The sequence below is a fragment of the Trichosporon asahii genome (genome assembly GCF_000293215.1).
Source record: "Trichosporon asahii var. asahii CBS 2479 unplaced genomic scaffold scaffold00056, whole genome shotgun sequence".
NCBI classification, from domain to species: Eukaryota; Fungi; Basidiomycota; class Tremellomycetes; order Trichosporonales; family Trichosporonaceae; genus Trichosporon; species Trichosporon asahii.
This window is the reverse complement of record NW_014040868.1, coordinates 739,067-754,053: the sequence shown is the minus strand read 5'-3', so window position 1 is coordinate 754,053 and position 14,987 is coordinate 739,067. Positions and strand designations below refer to the sequence as shown.

Below are 14,987 nucleotides of genomic sequence, written 5' to 3'. Positions count from 1 at the left end.
GGACTGCATAGGAGAGCTTGCAGCTCTCGATACTGAGGTACACCGACAGTGTGAGCGAGGGGAGGGGGTTGCAGGCGGCGGGCGCCCAACAGCGCTTCCGCCCACTCACCAAGAAGACCGCTATCACATCGCGCTCGCGATCAGGCTGCATGTTGCAGCCGTCACTGACAGCAGAATACGGCCATCGCTGTCATCGTCCCGGACATTTCGACATCATCGATAGCAGATCTGGTGGATGTTGGACAAATTCGAGAGTTTTCTGGGTTTCCAAGAAATCGTCGGGTGGCGCTGTACCTCACCCGTCCGACATCATCTGTGTCTCACACGCGAGGACCTGACCCATGCGCAGAGAAGCAATTGCTTGGCCGGGCTAGAAGCATAGGACAGAAGCATTGCCTGTTTACGAGTACCATACAGGTTCTAACTGGTGCTTGAGTGTGCGTCTTACGATTGAGCCGAACAGGCACTCGCGTGGTCGGACATACTCATCTGCACAGATCGGGATTCGCCCGGATGCTCCGTACCCCGACCTCTCGACTTCCCTCAGCAGTTTCTGAGAGTCGAGACAAACGGGGATGAGGTCCAAGTGGCGACACACGCCCGCAGGGCCCACATGGAGACTTAACGCACGGCAGCCTCTTCCATCTCACATCATGCCCGACAGACCTCCGGATCGCGATCCGAAGGCATTAGCGTCATCATGTGTGGCAGAGTCCGCGAGCGTGCGGACCAGTGTCCGCTTCCGCACGCCAGATCTCTCGTCCAGGACGTCCTCCTCCGGCCCATTACGACTCCGTACCTGCGCCTCGACGCCACCGTGCTTCCGAGCAGCCAGCGAGACACCCTGCCCGCCCTGCCCGACCTCGCCTCGCGACTGGCCCCCCGGCCTTTTCGGTCCGAAGCACAACCCTCAGTCCCTGCGGGCAATTGCGGTCACCGCAGCCTGGATCTGCGGCGAAGGCCAAGAGATCCGCGGCGCCGCACGTACCGCACGCGCCGCCCATGGATCACATTGGTACCCAGAGGCTCGACCACCAGACCGCCGAGCTTACCTGAAAGCCAAGTCCTGAAACCTTGGGCCAAACCTTGTGCATTCCTAGCAATTCCTGACGCGAACTGGAGCACGCATGGAACGCACGAACGACGTAGATCTCGCGGGCCATGGCTGTCATTGGCGTCATCGGCGTCAGCGGCGGCGCCACAGGGACGCCAAAGTGCCCGGGCGCTCGCTTCCTCTGCGACAGTGCGCTCGCATGGGGCACAAGGCCATGGGGCGGCCGTAGTGTCACCGCGGGGACGTGATCTGCGAGGAACTCTGCGGAACATGAATCCCAATGGATCAATAGGCGGAGGGGCTGGGGGTAGTAACTGCGGAGCTGCTTTACGAATAGCTCACCGGCGACTTGCCACCGTTTGGCCCTCGAGTCGCCGGGCACCCGCGCTGATTTCCTCGATAAGCACGCACTGATGCTCTGGAACTGCGCTCTCCCAGATCTCAGAGAGCATTTGTTCATGCTATGAGCAAGCGTGATTGGGTTGTGTTCCGCGGACGAGATCGCTCACGTGGGCTGCGCTACAGTCCGTCATACCACGTTATGTGGCCTGTTTAGCGCAGGCGAACTTCACTCTCGCTCAAGGAGCATGCGCGGACATCATGCATGCTCGTTCAAGGTCGATTATTTGAGCACTGCATGCCGTGCAGTGCTGCACGTTTGCACGTTTTGCACGTGTCCGCAGTGCTGCGCAGCACGTTCCGCGGAGGCCGCAAGCTTATGTGACCACACCACCTCCGCCAGGCCACCGCCGATCCGCTGGGCCTCCGACTGGCAGCTCCGAAATTCTCTGCCTGACAACGCTGTTCTCTCGTCACGATCCTCGATCCTCGCGATCCTTACTGATGATCTGATCATGCGCAGGCTAACTTACCCCGAGACATCCTGCGATCATGCATACCGCGCTTACTGTCCGCGCCGCAGCGTGTCGGCAGACCAGGACCGCTGCGCCGATGTCCGGTGGGGTCTCTGTGGTGCGCCGTTCTCGGATCCGAGCGTCTGAGCTTCATTTGGGCACTCAGCGTCGGCACAGCAGCTCGGTACACGGCCCTCGGGCATGCCGTGGTGACATAAAAAGCACGGACAAGCATTGTCCACTTGAGCGCGTGGGTATATTTTTGGGCTCACGATAGAGGGACACAGACGTGTGCGTTGAGCGACGCTAACTCTGACGGCTCCGGCTTTGCTCCATCGAGTAAGTTCGTAAGCCTGCGCGTTTAAGGACCACAACTTCCAGCATGCAGCGCTGAGACGACATCGGATTTGGGCTGCAACGCATCTTGCGCACGCAGTTTACGAAGGAACAGGCCGTGACCGCCGGAGTGCATCGATTCCCATTGTCAAACGATCCCAGCACCGAGACCGCCTTGGGCTTCATGAAATGTTGACGAGGGAGGATGCTAACAACAGAAAGGGCGGTGTTATCACTGGCAATGCATCAATGCTATCGTGAGATGAGACTGCGTTGCTACAAGATGAACGTCTATCGAGAGTCTAATCAAGATACTGAAGTGGTCTACTCTGCGAGAGACGATCGGCCAGGTCACTGACATCTGTTGTCTAGCCTGCTAATGCGCTTTCTCGTACTGGGTCCGCGTCAGCATATGCGGTCGTCTACTTTGTTGACTAGGTCAGTGGTACTTACGAAACACAGGTATGCCCTCGCGCTCAGCACCTCGCTCTCACTGGCAGGGCGGATCTCGGTGTCGGAGCAGTAGCACCAGACGCGCCTGTCTTCCTTGCCCTTCTCTGGTCGGTCAGACAGGGAGAGTTCCCTGAGTGCGCTGACATCAACTTGGTCTCCGTGCGCGAGGAAGACGCGTTCGGGGTCCACAAGGACGTAGGCGATGTAGTGTCCGCCCACCATGGAGCCCATGTGCACAACAATTGCTGGACGGTGTCAGTCTCAATCTGGCTGCGGAGAATAGCAGGATGGAATGCAGTCGCGGCAGCGGAGCCGTAGGATGAGCTGCCAGGCAGAGTCCTCCGTTCCCTACCTCCCGCAGCTTGTCCTCCTCGAGCAGCCCTTGTGCGGGTTGGGTCAAACTTCGCTCGACCTCCGCACCTCCGGCCGGCACGGCGGAGGTACGCGGAATGGTAGGTGCCAGAGCACGATGCGGTAAGGTGCAGGGAAGGCAGTTGTCGGAGACTGGGATAGTGCAGTGCGCTGACATGCCGCATGACAGGGCTTGTTGCCTGAGGTGGGGATGGATGTGGGTCGTGGGTGTAGGAGCACTCACCATAGAGCTTGTAAGGCAGAGGCGCTGGCGTAGGAGGGTTGTCCGGCGCTGCCCAGTCCATGTACGGTGCTCGTGGACCTTGAGGGGTCTGCACGACCTTAAAGTCTCTCCGCTTTGGAGCCATGAAGGGCGCCAGGTCGAACGTCAATGGGAACGAGCATGGGTCGTCCATCCTGCAACGCGTCAGTGTCTTCCGACGTAATCGTGGAGAGCTCAAGCTGGTGATGATGGAGCGTCTCAGATGTACATGGCTTTTACCATGCAGACGGACGCGACCGCGCTCGTGCACCGCACTTGCCATGGGCCATGTTCAAGAACTCACTTTTTCAAGCTGGAGAAGGTCGAGTAGACCCCATTCGAGGTCTGCTTAAACCTCTTGATGTGGAACACGAGAACCTCAGGCGCTCTTGAGATGAGATACCTCTTGAACGCCTTGCGGAGAACGAAGTGCTTGTGCTGCCGGGAGCTCTTGCTGCGGTTGATGGACGGGCGGAAGAAGGCCTTGCGCTCCGGTGCGGGGTCGGCGTCCGGCTCGCTCTCATCATCGCTTGAGTCACTGAGCCCGTCGCTCTCATCATCACCATCGTTGTGGAAACCGTTCTGCGGGGAGGTCCCGGTCGTTGCCGCCGAGTGTTCGGTCGCTTCCGAGGAAGACACGCTGGACATGCTCTGCGCGCCGTCGGAATCCGCTCGCTGGTCCCGTCCGTTCGCATTGTGACCAGCGTGACCCTCAGAGAACACAATGTCCTCTCGCGGACTGCTGAGGTCGATGACATTGCGCAGCGGGCTCGCGGTTCGTGCGATGGAAGGTTTAGGGAAGCGGCTCCGGCTCCGGTCGTCGTCGGTTGGCAAGGCGAGCGTCGGAACTTCAGGTGCGGCGGGGTGACCCGAGTCGCCTGCGCCGCTACCGGCACTACCGGCGCTAGCTGCACTGCCAACGCTGACGGTGCTGGCTACACTCGCAGGCGTGGCAGGAGTGTCCCTCTTCTTGTTCTTGTTGTACTTTCCATTCTTGATCTTCCAGCACTTGTGACACGCAAAAGCGTTGTCGCCTTCAAGCACCTCGACCGAGGTAAAAGAGCGCAGCGCATCGATGAGACCGAAAGTCTCGGCCGGACCATTCGGAGAGAGACCATTGGCATGCGCGGCGCGCAGCTTCGCGAGCGGGTCGGACGATTCAGGCGGTGCTGGCGGTCCGTACAGTATCCGTTGGATGTAAGCTGCCTGTGCGGCGGTCGGCGTAGCCTGGTGGACATGGTGCAGCTGCTGGGCTAACTGTTGCGGGTGCGGGACGTGCGAGTTTGACGTCGGCGTCATGGTCGACGTCGGTGTCTCGGTTCCCGGGGACCCAGGCATCGGTGTTGGCACAGCGGTCGAAGGCACGGAAGCCGCCTCGCTGCGAGCTCCACGACTGACAGACCGATCACCCTTACGTCGGAAGATGGAGGTCTTCCTTCCTATTCCCGTCTTAGCACTCGACGCCCGCTTCACAGAGGCTCCCCCATCGTCGTTGATCTTGGAGCTTAGCAGACGGCGACCGCTACTGCTATCTCCATCGCTGTTTTCCGGTTCCGACAGCGAGAGAGTGTCAACGGCGGTGATCCTCGAGCTAGGCGTGCGAGGCTTGAACAAGCCCTTGAATCGATCGCGCTTACGCTGCCGCGAAGGGTCATCGTGCCCACGCATACTAAGTGAGATGTCGAGGAAGCCTTCATAGGTGTGAGATACGCCTTTGCAGGTCTCGCAAACGACGACACTGCTTAGTTCTCCACCGAAGAGAGCGTCGACGAAGGGCAACAACTGCTCATCGTCCATGAGCTGCTCGGTGGGCACTGAAGGCGACAGGGATGGGTCGCCCATCCCTGGCACAGTAGGAGGGACTGCGGGGGCCGGTTGCTTCTTAATCACGTCCTTTTCCTCCATCTCCATCGAGTCCAGAAGATGTCGGAGGAGTTCGTGGGCATCCTGTTGGTCAAACTCTTGGTACTGGTCGTACTTCTTGGCAAGCTCCCGGAGCAGTTCCCGCAGACTCATGGAGTGAACAGTGCTGCTGGCGCCCGGCCCGGAAATGCCGCCGCCGTTATCCTTCATCGTCCAGTTCTTGTAGAGCGCATTGACGAAAGCACGTGTCACTGGCAAAAGGCCGTAGAGAGGAGGTTCAAGTACGTTCGGGTCGAGACAAGGCGTTTGCCGGAAGTCCTGAGCTGGTGGGGGAAGAATGGAGTGCGGCGCAGGACGCAAGGGAATCGCGGGGTTATGGGAAAGGAGCGCAATGACGGCCGGCGTCGCTGCCAACTGGAACAGTCAGCCTTGAGACCGGAGAGAGGTGACGCTACTATCAGATAACGCCTGACTCACAGCTTGGAACGTGGAGTTCAAGAAACATGTCATGCCCATGTTGATGATGCCCGGCGGGCGATTGTTCTTGCGTCGCTCATCACTGCTGGATACACGGGGCGTGCGAGCGGGCGACGGCAGTTTGGATGGAGGCGCTGATGCGCTCATGACGAAAGATCCGCGGTCGACGGCTCAAGCTCCAGGCCAAGATGTCGAGAGTGGAGGGGAGGGAAGGTCTGGGTGGTGACTGACCCTCGAGGTCGAGCAGGTGGGGACGGTGGAGGGTCTGGGGCGCAGAATTCGAGAGCCAGCTCTGGATGTCGCAAACTTGTCGAGAGGTATGCCGGTTGACTGTTGAGTGATGCAGAGAAGAGGAACGGCGGAAGCAGCGCCTTGGCGAGTTGCAATGTGCTGTTGGTTGAAGCCGGCTCGGACGGTGCCTTGATAGAGTTGCGGGGTCGAGTTGTGGGGTATTCGCAGCACTGTAGGGTGTGACCGCACCGCGACTGCTGAGCGTAAGACTGTCAGATGACCCACGAAGCGCTGTTTAGCTTGTAATAAGCGAATAAGCAAGTGCAGTGCGTTTGATAAGAGTGCTCTTCCGCGTACCGCAAACGCTCCGCTGAACGCTCATGCGGAGCTGCGCCGAGTCACAGCGATCAGCGGTGCAACAGTCACGTCGACGGGGCTTACGACGTCTCCTGACACCATGCACACGATCCCTCCGTGTCACGACCGTCACGTCGAAAATCGTAAACCACATTACTGGATCGTCAAATCACGTTATCAACCAATAGACTTTTCATATTCACCTCCCAATTACAACGGTGGCCGCAGACTAGGACTTCGCGGCCACCCTTTTCCTTAATCCCTGCTCTTGCACCTATGGGGTGCTAATACGCATCTGGGGTGCGAGCTAACCGCAATGTAACAGACTTTGGAGAGAGCTAGCGCCAGTGCCCGCCTATGCAGATCGTCGTTCTCCGCTTTGCTCTTATGCCGATTGAGCGGCGATTGCGCTCTAGATGGGCACGTGGAGCAGCAGCTCTTAAACGATATTATACAACACATGAGGAGTGATTAGGAACAGGTAGGAAGTGAGCGGAGGCGCACGTTGTTGTCGATGATCTCATGTTTTCGGTCGCATGCGCAGGCCGCTCAGAGGGACGCGGGCTCGCTGGTGGGAGAGTGCTCAGCTTATATGGTCAGCGATATGCCCATAGGGAAGCAAAACTCACGGTGAAGAATGCCCTTCTTGACGAGCTCCTCGGCCGTGGGGCGGTGCGCGAGATCGTTGCCCAGACGGTCCTGCATTGGTCAGTGAGTCCGAAGAGCGACGTCGGCGCTGTAAAGAACAAGGAGGCACACGGAGTCGGCGCCAGAAGCCCTCTCCAGGGACGGCAGGGTCTCCCAGCGACGCGCGAAACGTGGTTTTGGCCTCGGCACAGCGCACGGTGATCTCAGTGTGCTGAGGTTGTCCCGTCATTGCTTGTTTGGTTCGTTGACACTTACGCCGGTCATCTTGCGAGCGAGGTCTGCCTTCTTCCCGGCCAAGGCATCGTTGGGAGCGCCTGGAGCGTCAGCAGAGGACCCACGTGCACACAATAGATGCAAAGGGTAGACATCAGTCGCCGCCGGCCGCCAACGCCGCAGAAGCACAGGGAGGAGGAGCTGCTTTGGCGACAGTTGTCAGGCCAATGCCGATGATTTGGAGTGTTCGCTCACCCTTGAGAATGCCCTTGCTCTGGAGGTCTTTGTGATCGGGGCGGTCTGCCATCAGGCGGTCCATACGCTGGCGGTCGACGGGGGAGGTCGGCGACAGGTCTGAGGAGCGGTCAACGCTGGCATCGTGGTCCTGAGCGGTGATGGGGATGTCGATAGGGTTGAGGGACATGGTTGCACTGAAGCTTGGAGAGCAAAGTGGATAGTGTCAAGTGGGATGGATAGAATGAATGTTGACCTAGTGGTCAGCTGGCTCGTTTATAGGACTGCACACGGTCGAGGATCGCTGGACGGGCGTCTCGTTGTCTGGATCTGGGCGATTGGAGCGAGGGCGGCACAGAGCATAGCAACGGCACAGTCGGGGCGCCCTTCATCTGAGCGCCAATGTGTTGCCAGGGTGCGACGGATGGCCAGTTCCGCGGGGCGCAGCTGCGCGGGGGAAACACACACTGTGCATGCCTGGAGGAAGCGGAAGAGCGCTTGGGACGAGCAGATCAGCTCAGCGAGGCTGGCCTATGGATCAGACTGGAGGTGAGCAGGTGACCTCCCGATCGCATGGCTAGCTGGCCAGCATGGCCCGGTGACCACGATCCATTGACTCCAACACAAGAGCAGCCCAGGAATAGCAGTGCTACGGTGGTGAGTCTGCAACACTTGCACTCTTGACCTCCGCGCCCTCCCCACCATGCCTTGCACCTCTGACGTCACGATCCATCTTCGCCCACAGCACTTCAGCCGTGCCTAGGTCATATGTTTTCCGTCTAGCTGTGCCTGGACATCAAGCTTTATTGGAGCCTCCTATTCAGCAATCCACTTGTGTCATTGAGAGTCGTCGGGATCGCTTTGAGTCGACCAACATACAAGGATGGTGCATGAGCAATGAGCTGCGGCTTTTCATTGGATTCGTCGGGTGGTGGCACAGGGTCTGTTGCTCAGCTTACGGAATGTTATGACACGCGGTGATGAAGTAAGAGCAGGCGCAGGCGGTCGCGGACGAGCAATGCGCCTTCCTTGGCGAGTGCCGAAGATCCTTTAGGAAGCCTACAGCGCAGCGACATGCTCGCCGGGCGCCGCACGGTGCAGCAGCACCCTGGGTAGTTATGGACCCGTTGACTGGTCTGAAGTAAACAGAGTTCCTACAAGTGACGGCCCTCGAATTCCGGACACTACTTGCGTTTGTTGTCAGGCAAACTTTGATAGGTGTTCCCCGAATTGCTCCATCTGCCATCGACCTCGTCAAAGTCTTCCACATACATCTTCCGCCCTTTTCGATCTCTTTCTCGGTCAGGAATCGCTCCTGCTTCCTTCTCAACAGCAGCGGAGGGCTACCCTGTCGGCACCAGAGCACCTCCAGCAACTTTTGACCCCACCCCCACCTCCACCCTCCACTTCCAGACTTTTGGGCACCTCGACCTTCGCTACGTCTTTGTCTACCCCTCACCATTCAACGCACAGCTACTAGACTGACTAGACAAGCCCTCAGAGCAGCTGAAATGGGCAAGGACGTGAAGGCTCGCAATCCCGGCAATATCGTTGTCGTCGGCGGCGGCATCGTAGGAGTCTGCACGGCATACTTCCTCGCCATCAGTCCCCATCGCCCGAAAGGATCGACCATCACTTTGGTCGAAGCGAACGCTGTAGCGTGTGCTGCGTCCGGCAATGCAGGAGGGTTCCTCGCCAGAGACTGGCACCCGTCAGAGACTGCCAGTGAGTCTTCCTTCCTCGACCCATCGTCACCGTCGATCGTCATCGCCCCCATGAATCCTAGCGCTGGCTTGCTTGATAAGTCACATGTGGCCTGCCTGAATCAAATGGAACGGATTAATCCGACCACAGAGATCGTCGTACTCCACCCTGTGGCCATGGACCTCTCACATCACTCCCCACGACCGTGGAAAGTTCAGAAACTCTAAACCGGATCAAACCGCTGACGCATCCAGGCTTGTCTGCCATGAGCTTCGATCTGCACCGCAAGCTCGCGGAGCAGTTCAACGGATCGAAGCAGTGGGGATACCGTGCCGTCGACACGCTGGTGAGTTGGACCTGGGACGTAAACAGACTGCGTCTTCCCCGCACCCGTTCTGCTACCTGTCGGAGGAATAGCCGTCCGCATCAGCTCGGAAGTGTGACTGACGTGTAGTCCGTCACAATCGACGCGGAGGAGAAGCCGTCGAAGGCCGTCCGCTCATCCGTTCCCTGGCTCCCCGCCGAGCACCTGCACGCCGTCAAGGTTCTCGGATCCAAGCAGACGACAGCGCAAGTGCAACCACGTGCGCTCGTCCGCTTCCTCGCTGAGCGCTTCCTGCGCGAGCCAAACTGTTCCCTCGTACTCGGAACTGTGATTGCGCTCAGCTTGCAAGGCGGCTCGCCATCCTCTATCCTCATCTCGGCGCAGGAAGGCAAGGGCGAGGACCGGATATTGGAGTGCGACACTGTCGTTCTCTCTCCTGGGCCCTGGCTCGGCCGCCTGGCGCGCGAACTGTTGCCTTCCTCGTCGGCGCGCAGCCTCGCCTGCGGCGGACAGAAGGCGCACACGATGATCATCCGCACCCGCGAGCCGACAACACCGCACTGTCTCTTCATCGACTTGACGCTGCAAGACGGCTCGCGGTCCGAACCTGAAGTCTACCCGCGCGCGGACGGGACGGCGGTGATCTGCGGCGGGTCAACAGAGACGCCTCTGCCCGCGTCCTCACACCAGGTCGAGCCAGAGCAAGCGCAGCTGGACAAGTTGCGCTCACAAGCCAACGCCATCTCGCCGACTCTCCGCGACGGCGTCGTCGAGACCGAGTGCGCCTGCTACCTTCCCATAAGCGACCGCGGCCGCCCCATCATCGGCAAGGTCAAGGGTGTCGAGGGCGTGTATGTCGGCGGCGGCCTCAGCTGCTGGGGCATCACGCAAGGACCCGGCACCGGTCTCGTCCTCTCCGAAATGATTCTCGAGGGCAAGGCCAAGACGGCTGACGTCAGTCGCCTGGCCCCGTGAGTCTATGAGTCATGAGTCCGGAGGAGTCTCAGGAGCTGTCTCGCATCGCCGACGCCACGAACAGCGAAGCGAACAATATTCATTGTACCCGAGTCACCACGTCTCCGACGACGGGGTACGAAATGACGAATGGATCTCGGAGCCGACGGTGAAGACGCAGAAGGAGGAGCGCGCAAAGAGCGCAGATCACACTACAAGCCACATCTCAAGCCACGCATCCGAGCAAACCAGTAGCACGCAGCGCGTGCATCATGCATACAGCCCGACCATCGCCCAAATGTAGTATACACATGTATCATCCTTACAGTGCACAGCAGAGGGCTAACGACTGATAACAACCCCGAGAGCTCACAACAGTACGAGTGCAATCTCTGTTCACGATGGCTGGCGCTGAGATCTTCCATGCTCATGACTGTCCTGGTCGCCTGAAGATCCTCGTTCATTCCTGTCCCGGAGGTCAATGAATGAGGAACTTCTAGGAATCAACCAACAGCCGCTGGAACTGTTCCAACTGGAAAGGGCCGCGATCGAGAGATCAAAACCTTAGTGCCTCGTCCTTTGGATGCTAACCGGCCGGCGATCCTGTAACGTGCGATGGGACCACGACTATAGTTGCCGTTCTTGCTGCTTTACTAGATTCGAACTAGCTCACGAACTCGTCATGGGTCGTTACAGTTGCGCACGCATGTCTTTGGGACGCGGAGTACTAGTACTCACCGTTCCAGTCTCACATGATCGGGTGACCTTTGTCGATCCGGCTCATCGCCTCCTTGGCTCGTATTCTATGCATCGCGGATTACTACAGATTACTATAAAAGAAGTCTTTCAGACTTTAGAAGATCGCGGCGGCCAGCACAGCGAGCACGGTAGCGAAGACGCCGACTGTAGCGCGCGAAGCTCCGCTGTCCTGGAGCGAAAGGCTGGCTCCCTTCGAGTCGCCAACGACCGTCGCGGTCTCGATAGCAGGGCTCTGGGACGAGTTGGTACGGTACGACGTGACGAGGACGACCGAGCGAGACGTCGTCGAAGAGGAAGAGGGAGCCGAAGACTGTGCGGGCTGGGCCGCGTTCTGGACAGCGCTGCTGACCGTCTCAGTGACGACGGGAGCGGGGGCAGTGCTTGGCTTAGCGGCGTCCGCAGAGTCCTTCGAACCACTACCGGGGACGACGGGAGCGGGAGCCGGAACGACAGTCGTCTGGGTCTTGGGACCCTGACCAGCCGCCGGAGGGGCGGACGTGTTCTCGATGATGGGCTGCGAGGTGTGGGCTGCGTGGTTAGACTTAGATGACACACTGACGGCAGCCGCGCTCGAAGCGGAGCCAGCACCGTTGGTGCTGACATCGCTCGAAGGTTGGCTGGATGAGGTCTCAGTAGCACTGCCGACGTTGCCACCGTCGCTAGGGCTGACGCTGCTAGTACCACTGGGGCCGTTGCTGCTGATGCCGCCAGGGCTGGGGCTACTGCCATCGCTGCCACCAGGGCTAGCGGTGCTGCTAGAAACCTCATCCGACGAAGTAGGAGACGCACCGGCGCCCGACGACGAGACCGGCTCGGGGTTCGAAGACTCGGACGAAGGAGTCGCCTCATCGGAAGTCGAAGGGGTCGGGGAGGCCGAGGAAGGAGCGGCGGACGGCGATGTCTCAGAGTCGGAGGTCGACGACGAGGCCGAATCCGAGTCGGAAGTCGAGGTCGCCGATGAGGTCGAAGGCTCGGGGATCTGCTCCGACTCCGAGGAGGACGGGGCCGGCGAAGCCGACGAGGCCGATGACGATCCGCCGTCGAGGCAGCTCGAGTCGCTAGACTTCTCTACAGCGATGCCCTGCTGGTACTTGAAGCCGCCGGTCGAGTCCTTAACCTGGAAGATCAGAGTGTCCGAGCCCGCGGGAACGTTGACCTTCCAGGTAGTCGAGTCGCCCTCGAGACCGCTGAGGGTGTCGAGGGTGGTAGAGCCGACATAGTAGCCGCCAGTACCAATCGTTACCTCAACAGGGCCCTGTCACTTGTCAGTTGTTATGTTTCACGTTGAATTCTAAACGATGTATCACGGTCAAACAGTCGGAAGTGTGAGCACCTCAAACGCAAATCACCCGCAGTGCACTGACGCGGCGCTATGCGTCGTCGTCGCGGTTTGAGAGACTGCGTTGAACGAGCTCCACGATGCACGAATGGATGGAGGACGAGTTGCTCGAGCACGTCCAAGCGCAGACGGACGGTTGCAGATCACTTGCACATGTCCAGGCACGGTGGTTGAAACGGGGGCGTTGTTCAAATTCCGCCCAGGACTGCGCCTCCCCTTCGCGATATGATGGCGACGGCGGAGACTCACCTTGGTTCCAGTCCACGAAATGACAGCGTCGCCGCACTGCTTGACGTTGCTGACACTGATGTTGATGTCATTGACTGAACTGTCAGCGCTGCTCTATTTGCGTGTACGGGTCCGGTGGAGGCCGCACAGAGCGTTGTATGACATTCCCCGGTCGTAGAGTGGAGGGGAAGGCAAGTCCAGTGGCGCATCGATCTGCTGCCAGTGACGGCGCAGGCGCGCAGGAAGGGGATGGGAACTCACTGGGGGCACCAGCGAAGCTGACACCATAAGAGTCATCGGCAGCGGGAGCCGCAGAGGCGGTGGTCGCGGCGAGAAGAGACCAGAGAAGCATTTTGGATACGAGGAAGGTCCTAGGTGGTGGGAGCTTCAAGCCGTAATGTCACACCTGATGGGAGGTACAGCGCTGCTGTTTCGAGGACTAGAGGTTACACGGAGGGACGCGGCACCGGGCGGCGTTTGTCGAGATGAGGTCGAGATGGAGTTGGTACAAGAGATAGAGAAAGAGAAAAGAAGAAGAGAAAGATGGGTTCGGAGGCTCGGTAGTGATTGGAGGAGGGTAATGATGGAGCGGCGCTGAGGCCGATGCTATGCAGGTCCGCTAGGTGCTAGTTGCAAGCCGCCGACGCGGTGATGAGGTGGTTCATTCAAGATTAAGGGGAAGTTGTCACTGGAATTACCGCTTCTGGTAGGCACCGACCCAGATAGTGCGGTTACACCAGGGTAGATCACCCCAGCCATCTTCCCACACGCGGATTCCAAGCCTTCCAAGACTTCTTATGCCTGCCGCAGACAGCGGCTTCGGCGTGCATGATGCATAACGCAGCCTACGTCGAAACACTCATTGCATACGTGCGTGTCTCGGGAACTGCAGGTCTGGGTCTGCTGACTGCTTCTGCAACAGGCTGAAGCTCTTCGCAGCAAAGAGTCTGGATTCGGGCTCCGAGATCGACGGGAGTTCTTCTGCACGCCTCGACCCTCGGACTGTCTGACTAAGAGTCCGGATGCACGTTGCAGACAGTCCGCTCCATTCAATGCCCGCATGCCAGTGCGTTCGTGGAGAAGCGCTAGCGGGCCCGAGGACACAAGGCCCGCCGCTACCGTGCTGGTGGTAACGTCGACTGAATTGCCCATATCCCATTAAGCTGCGCATCTTGAAAGCCCTCATGACGTTGCGTTAGTTCCATTCAGAGGCCTTGTGGTCCGCCTCCGAGGGCGCCGATCGCGCGCACATCCGGCACACAATCTCGCCTATCACCGGCCACCCGACGGGCGAAATTCAGAGTTCTGCGAATGTCTTGGATATGCATTTTAACGTTTGTGCATTGCCATCTTACGAAAGCCATCCTGCAGGCGCATCTTACAGCTTCAATCTGGGAAGCAAGTGGAACGACCACGTGTTGGCCACTGTGGCTGGCTGCACGCGAGTGACTTCTTTTTCGGACGCAGGGTCATTTGCTTCCGCTGCCGTAAGACCGGCCGCGCCCGATAAGCCGGACATGCACGCGAACTCCAGCATCCGACATCCAGCAACCAGCCATCCGGAAAGTTGGCCGAATGTGTCCTTTGTGAGAGGCCGCGATCGCACATTTTCTCTCGAATTGCTCCGCACGCGAGATCTGCCTCGTTTCGCGCCTCGGAACATCAGCCTCGAGGCTCATCAGGTAGCCGCTGGGCGCACGTTTCAGAACAAAAGAACAGCAGACGGCGCTCGGTGCGCCGGCGACTGTGGGTGAAACGAGGCGACAGTCCAGCGCGGAATGTGGCGAAGGGACATTAAATATCCGAGTTACTTCCGTCGCTTCCTATGAGCAGGCCGTCAGACGACCCGGATCGCTTGGGGCAACTCGTGCATGAGCACAAAGGTCAGATCTCGTGGCGGCGGGTTCCGGCGGGATGTGGTCTTTACCTCGAGTCGATGGTTGCAAGCAATTCTTCGCAGTGGTCGACTCGAGCGCGCCCACTAACGGTCGGGCGCCGGCTGTGTCGCAGTCCTACGCCCACAACCCCACAGACCAGAAGCAACGTACGACCCCACCACCTCAGTGTGGCCTATCGTCAGTTGCAGGTTGAGTTGACTAACGCTTATCTCAACCCTCGCTCGTAGCCGCATGCTCCGTGCGCAGTTGCGTGCGGACCGAGGGGCCGACAATCCCGCCTGAGACAAGCTGTTGTCCGCGGTGGGGATCATTGTTCTTCTGAAACAAGATCTGTGCGGCGAGCATGGAGCCTTGTTGTTCGCTGACGGCCTGGCGGCCTGCTGCGCGTTGCAGGTGCGACAATGCTCCGCAGACACCGGCTGGTAGACTTAGTCGTCCGCCTCTCTG

At 59.2% G+C, this 14,987-nt stretch overlaps 4 protein-coding genes across 4 annotated transcripts; 1 reads left to right on the top strand and 3 right to left on the bottom strand.

Moving 5' to 3' along the window:
- Positions 1 to 646: 646 nt before the first annotated feature.
- A1Q1_03557 (uncharacterized protein) lies at positions 647 to 1,587 on the bottom strand (the record flags this gene model as incomplete). Its single annotated transcript, XM_014323355.1, has 5 exons — positions 647 to 887; positions 989 to 1,085; positions 1,139 to 1,315; positions 1,404 to 1,515; positions 1,564 to 1,587. The coding sequence occupies 5 exons, from the start codon at positions 1,585 to 1,587 to the stop codon at positions 647 to 649; spliced, it is 651 nt and encodes a 216-aa protein (XP_014178830.1).
- A 1,033-nt stretch (positions 1,588 to 2,620) lies between these two features.
- Positions 2,621 to 5,797, bottom strand: A1Q1_03556 (uncharacterized protein; the record flags this gene model as incomplete). Its single annotated transcript, XM_014323354.1, has 5 exons — positions 2,621 to 2,638; positions 2,698 to 2,942; positions 3,050 to 3,465; positions 3,615 to 5,587; positions 5,651 to 5,797. 5 exons carry the CDS (start codon positions 5,795 to 5,797, stop codon positions 2,621 to 2,623), a joined length of 2,799 nt encoding a protein of 932 aa, XP_014178829.1.
- Positions 5,798 to 8,844: 3,047 nt separating this feature from the next.
- On the top strand, positions 8,845 to 10,337 carry A1Q1_03555 (uncharacterized protein; the record flags this gene model as incomplete). The annotated part of the gene is made up of 3 exons (XM_014323353.1): positions 8,845 to 9,058; positions 9,292 to 9,383; positions 9,492 to 10,337. The coding sequence occupies 3 exons, from the start codon at positions 8,845 to 8,847 to the stop codon at positions 10,335 to 10,337; spliced, it is 1,152 nt and encodes a 383-aa protein (XP_014178828.1).
- Positions 10,338 to 11,169: 832 nt separating this feature from the next.
- A1Q1_03554 (uncharacterized protein) lies at positions 11,170 to 12,994 on the bottom strand (the record flags this gene model as incomplete). The annotated part of the gene is made up of 3 exons (XM_014323352.1): positions 11,170 to 12,330; positions 12,664 to 12,737; positions 12,904 to 12,994. The coding sequence occupies 3 exons, from the start codon at positions 12,992 to 12,994 to the stop codon at positions 11,170 to 11,172; spliced, it is 1,326 nt and encodes a 441-aa protein (XP_014178827.1).
- Between the last annotated feature and the right edge of the window lie 1,993 nt (positions 12,995 to 14,987).